Source organism: Amaranthus tricolor, chromosome 17 (genome assembly GCF_026212465.1).
Source record: "Amaranthus tricolor cultivar Red isolate AtriRed21 chromosome 17, ASM2621246v1, whole genome shotgun sequence".
Lineage (NCBI taxonomy): Eukaryota > Viridiplantae > Streptophyta > Magnoliopsida > Caryophyllales > Amaranthaceae > Amaranthus > Amaranthus tricolor.
Window position 1 is genome coordinate 13358547 of NC_080063.1, and position 6750 is coordinate 13365296.

At 26.8% G+C, this 6750-nt stretch overlaps 1 protein-coding gene across 1 annotated transcript; it reads right to left on the reverse strand.

The window, feature by feature from the left end:
* Positions 1–1942: 1942 nt before the first annotated feature.
* LOC130804131 (flowering-promoting factor 1-like protein 3) lies at positions 1943–2476 on the reverse strand. Its single transcript, XM_057668468.1, has one exon. The coding sequence runs from the start codon at positions 2396–2398 to the stop codon at positions 2078–2080; it is 321 nt and encodes a 106-aa protein (XP_057524451.1). The 5' UTR covers positions 2399–2476; the 3' UTR covers positions 1943–2077.
* Positions 2477–6750: the final 4274 nt, after the last annotated feature.

The window sequence follows — 6750 nt, forward strand, 5'->3', positions numbered from 1 at the left end:
TATTATGTCTTATTGAATTTGTTACATTACGATTTCGATTTCAACATGCTCCTACCTTATCCACTTTTTATAATTCTAGTGTCATATTCATGAGGAACAATCTTAAAAAAGACATAAAAATTATATGTTTATCATACTAGTCAATATATCACTTTAACCAAAATTCTTAACTAATAACTTATGCAAAATCTCATAAGAGATCGTCTTATTATGAGGTGGGTATTAATAGGTTGATTCAAACTCAAAAATAAAAAATAATAATTTTGACTTTATAGGTATCAACTCTGATATTAAAGTGATTAATTTCTACTTATAAGTTTTATAACCTTAAATAGATCAATTATAATCTTTTGAAAGTCTTTAATTTCAACATTAAATTGATCAATTCAAATCTTAAATTGATCAATTATATGTAAAGTGATAAGTTAAATGATCAATTATAACTTTTAAGAGAAATCAATTTTAATCTTAAACTTATTAATTATGATCTTAGACGGATTTAACTATTAATTCTAAGATAAAACGGTCTCTTTTAAGACTTGGTGACTTACTTATACTTTCTATATACTACGTCCATGGTTGAAGCTATAAGGTGAGACGGTAGGGAAAAGGTCTAAAGCCCACCTTGGTGGTCCTTTTTTTAAATGTTTGGCTCTAGTAGATTTTTTTAAATCATATTTACTAGCATCAGTATATAACTTTAAATTAAGAGTAACGAAATTTGGGTAGTTCAACGGTAAGGAATTAAAACATTGATGTTGCATGAGGTTAGAGGTTTAGATAAGTCTTTTTTAGCAGCAAATATTATTATTATAATAATAATAATAATAATAATAATAATAATAATAATAATAATAATAATAATTTTGGCTCATGTATTTCCACTCAATACAATTGATGTTTTAATTTACCAAAAATTACTAAGAAAAAGTAAACTTAAGATTGCTTTAGTTTGGGTGAATCTATTCCTTCATTTCCCCACCGACTCGTCAATTGAAACTACATGTTAATTGTCATTAATTGACAGTTATAATATATTTTAGTCCTTCAATCATCACCTTAATCAATCATACTAAAGAACCACTTATTCATCCAAAAGCCTTTTTTAGATGCTCTAAAATATGTTATATGTATTAAAACAATAGCCAATTAATACTGATCAGATTAATTAAAATATAAACTTGATAAACAACTTTTTATTACCAATTGATTTTAAAATAAAATATTATCAAATTTACATGCAGTCAGCTCTTTTGTGAATTTTATCATCAATATGCTCTATTAATCATGTCAAACATGCATGAATGCAAGAGAATAATGGTATGAATCATTATCCAAGAGTGCAAAAGCAAAATGGGTAGACAAACCTTCCACACACTAATAAGTTACAAATCATAATCACTCTATACATATTTTAGTATACACAATCACAAAACTCTAACCTAAATAAGTAAGCACACAAATACAAACCCATTATATCCAAACCCACACAAACAAAAAAACAATAAAAATAATGAAACTCATCATCACTCAACAAAGCATGCTTAACCCACATCATCATACCCAATATATTCTGCACGTTTACAAAAGTTGCAATCTCGATCAAAAGAGGGTAGAATAACGGTAAACCGGCCATACTCATATCAAAGAAGTTAAAGAAGTGGCAGCATGTGACACCATGAACTCGTTAACAAGCTACAAATGAAATTAACCATACTCATATTAATATATGTATATGTATATATATATATATATATATATATATATATATATATATATATATATATATATGTATATATATATATATTCAAAGGAGTTAAAGATCAGATTGCGACATGTGAGACCATCAACTCGAGAACAACCTACAAACGAAATTAATCATATCCGGTATATCCCGCGCCTTTACAAGAGCTATAATCTGGCTCAAGAGAGAATACGATAACAACAAACCACACTCATATCAAAGGAGTTAAAAATCAAATTGCGACAAGTGAGACCACCAACTCGAGAACACCTATAAACGAAAACAAAAGACACGACAGAACACGCCACGACGATCTAAAAACATAATTAATTACTACATGTCCCGTACTTCAAACATGTTACGATTCTTGACAACAATATCGTACATATGCATGGACTTAAATTTACGAAATTCCTTAGGCAAAGAAATCAAATGAACAGTAGAACGTTTATGGAATTGAAGAAGATCAGGATCATCATAATAACGTTCCCATCCTAACTCCATTAATTTGCTTTCAAGAACACCATAATTAGTTATAACTTCATTACTTGGTACGTGAACAAGCATCTTTTTTTGGCCTGATCTTTCCATGGATTCCGTCCCCGGGTTTTCGAGACGAACGACGCCGTTTTTGAATACCCAAACACCAGACATTTAGAGAAGATATAGAAGAGATTTTTTGGGTAAGGTGATAAGATATAGAACAGCTGGAAATTTGATTTGAAGAAGAGGAGTATGCATGGGCAGTATATATAGGGCCAAAAATTAGAGATAAAAGTCATTATGGGCATGTTTGGGGTAAGAGAATAAATAGTTGTGGACCATAGACATGGCATTGCCAATATATCTTAGCTTGTTTCTAGCTACTCCGTTAATAGGAGAGAATTTAGGTACCATAGTTGAGGCGAATCTAATGTGTAGTCTATGTATGAAAGAATAAAATCACTAAAAAAACATCTATACCAACTAGGTTTGGCAAAAGCTGATTCGAACTGCTAAATCAAAATGAGTGGGTTTGGGTTGAGATTTTGACCCAATTAATTAAATTAGTCGACCCAACTTGATCTGTTTATTAAATGAGTTAGATTTAGTGAAAATTTTAAACCTAAAACAAATACGTATAACACATTTAATTAAACATGTTAATTTCGAGTTAAATCAATAATTATAACCTAAATTTAATTCATTTATTATTTTCTTATTTTTCATAGTAAATACAAAATAAATAATAAAAATAACATAAAGTATAAAGTTAAAGCCAAAAAAATTAGATGTAGTCAATGTTAAAAACCTTAAAATGAAAACAAAAAATTATAAATGGGTCAAGTGGGTTGAAATCAGGTCGAATTGATCCGTTGCAGGTCGGGTAAGAGTTTTGATTTTCGACCCAATTAACTAAATGGGTTGGGTTTGGGTCAAGGATTTTCTGATTAGTTTATATATGACCTGAACTCGAACCTAACCCAACCTGATCTGTTTGACAGACCTAATACCAACTATTTAAAATAAATGAAAATCAGTCGACATAGGCTTATTGACTAATTTGAACTTTTTTAAATAGTTGGAATAAATATAGTCAGTGTTTCATTTTAGTAAAAAGTTAGTCGAAAATTTCCAATAACATCTAACAATCGAAAAAGTCAAGAGTGGACTTGATTGAGCTGGTGAGAAAGTCACCTTTCATACATGGTGCTAAGGATTAACTCTTAACATTAGCGAGAGTTTTCATTCCACTTATACATTGTTTGCGTTATTAGTGATATTACTTTTTTCGGATCCGCCCCGAATAGCCCATGGCATAAGTTATTATTATCATCATAAATCTTAATATATTTCGCTAATTAAAGTAATGATTTTGGGTTTGGAGGGAGATGAAAAGACAATTAATTATACTCTTAATTATGATAGGAGATAAAGATAAGGAGGTTATGGTTAATAGGATCTTCAACTCGAAAAAGACCTATAAATAAACACTAAAAAACATAAAATATAAATATTTAAAATATCGAAAATAGTACCAGAGTTGGTTTAATATGCATGTAGAGGTAAATTTTCGATCCATTCTATAGTAGTATCTTGAATTATTTTCTCTTGGAATTTAATATTTTGGATTTATTTTTTTATCCATTAAAAGTTATTCCTCCAGAACTTTTGGTATTACATTAATATTATGGATTTTGTAATATACAGTAAAGTTCATGGAATGAAATATTCTTTTCTTTTGCATATTTTTCTTTTCCATTAATTTAATTCTTCTTCAGGATTCTTAAATTTTTTAAATGTTTTTAAGAGGGTTTACTGGAACCCATATATGTCTATTTGTTTAGATAACAAATTATGAGAAATATACTGTTTTTATAGGTGCAGAGCCTTTAGCTAAACTTTTCAAGATACTATATAAAATTTAGTGGTGAGATAGATGGGAAATTGGGAATATATCACTTATCTTAGTTATTTCTAAAATTTTTTACTTGCACGCAATTTTCAACTTTAAAAATAAACATACTTTTGTGTAATGTATTACAATATAATTTGCTTTTAGTAGCATATATTTAACGGCATTTAATTAAAGTGTGATTGCTTAAAATTTCTAATAGTATATAAAGTGAATTTAGTGGTATGCATAAGACCCTTTAGCAGCATAATAAAAAATAATACTAAAGTTTTTCACGACATAAGATCTAGTGATATTTCTCATAAATATCATTATAGACTATAATAACAATTACATATGCCACTAAAGGCCAAATAAAGTATCACTAAATCACTTTATAGTGAAACTTAAAATAATAACCAACAATTATTACATTGAAAATATAAATCAGTGGCATTATTTTAATGCCACTAAATCCAGTGTCGCAAAAAATCAAATTTGTTGTAGTGACGTTTGCTTTTCACGAAGTCTAATGCACTAATTTAATTATTAGGTAGTCTTTTAAATCGATATTAATAATCTTTAATTAAGACGAATCAAATAAGATCTTACTTGACTATATTTTAACTTATAGATTAAAAACTAATCACATATTAGACATGATGAATCAATAATGTAAAATGTCTAATATTGCAAGTAAATTGAAATGGAGGTAGTACTTCTATATTTTTCTTTAACATTTTGACTTTATACTATTCATAAATTTTGTTTTGATTTTCATTCTAATTTTTTTTTAAAAAATATATATAATTATATGAATAGAGGTAATCAAATACAGTATAAGTAGTACATTCAAATATTGGCGATCCCAAAATATATATCTAACTTAATATATTACGATTTAACAATAATATCACCTTATTATTGTATATTATGAACTATATATCAAAGAAATACAAGAATACCGTAGAAAAAGGAGCTTGAAAAAGCTTGGAAAACCAAGAGGGTGTTATTTGTCATATAAAGCCGTCAATTAATTCAACAACTCATACGATTAACGTATGTACACAATGTAAATAAATACGATGTAATTGACAAATGTACACATCAACGTTATGTAATTGAAAGTGGAGGGTTTTTTTTGTGTGTGTGTGGGGTGATTACGACCTAAAAGGTAAGCTCAAAGAACATGAAAATTAAGTAAAAACTGAATTCAAAATTTTATTCATATGTTCTTCTTAAATATAATTTACGAATTTTACTGTTAAACTTTAACTACGATTTCTCATCGTATTATAAGAAAAAACATATTTATATAAGATTTTGTTAGATTCATCTCAATATTTACTTTTTAAATTTTAAATTATTTTATTTTAAAATTTATATTGAAATATGTGAAAAAAATAAATGGAATTAATATTTGAAAAAAGAATGAGTAATACTTACTAGACTAAACCCCATGTCCCCATTATTAGCTTACTTACCTTCACCTATTAAAGAAATTGCGACACCTATGTACGGAATCGTTAAAGGAAGAGGAGTGGTGATTGAATATAGTAAAGAATCTGAATTTCATTATTGGCATTACTTTACCTTATTAAGGCCATCTTTCCCATTTTTAGAATCTTTATTTATTGAGACAATATGCTCTATAAAAAGGGAGGACAACAAAATAAGACCAGTTTTTTAAAAAAATTTTGCTAACCAACATCTTTGGTGCGTTTGTTAAATTTTAAAATTTTAGATAGATTTAAAAATTTAGTTTATGTAGTAAACTTTATATAGAGATTTAAAATTTTACAAATATAAGCATTAATTATAATATTTAATATAGTACAAAATTTAGAATTTAACATTAAATTATATGTTAAAATATATTATATTATTTTTTTTCTTTCTTAATTTACTCTCTAAGTCTACATTATAATATATTTATTTATATACTACTAAGTAGTTAATCTCAATGCATTATGTGTTGCAACTATGTTTTTTTTTCCCACCAAAAATCGTTATGGTACAAACATAGCATATATTTGATATAACGTCAAATATTTGTTTCTATTATTAAGCAAGATATTCTTCATGATGAATACAAAAATATTCATAAGATATATATTCAAGTATAATATATATTTAGTTTTTTTAATCTATGCAGCAAGTGCATATGTTTAACTCACAAAATAGATAAATTTATTAAGATATAATTTGTAATATTTTTGTAAATTGGCAACTGCAATGAATCTTTAGAGACTACATCTATCCGATTTCAACAAATAAACCTATTTTGTAATATAAACCTATGCACAGGTGTATAAATAAGTTAGAAAAAATCGATATTAATTTAGTTTATATATAAGCAGTTAATACTAATGATAAAATTAAGATATATTATGCATTCGCACATATAATAAGCTTGTTTATTTATTATTTTAGTATATTTTTGTGAACGAGGCGATATTTTTTAGCTTTTTCCATTTAAAAAGGTAATAAAAACATAATTATTTTTTGTTCATCCATGATAATAACATAACAATCAAAGATAGTAAGATACGTATATTAATTCTATATCAAAAATATAATTTGGTATCAAATGGTTGTCACTTTATTTTTAGGTTGAATATGATAGGTTTGT

Coding starts and splice junctions, on each gene's coding strand:
- LOC130804131 (XM_057668468.1), bottom strand. CDS start 2,398: ATGTCTGGTGTTTGGGTATTCAAAAACGGCGTCGTTCGTCTCGAAAAC.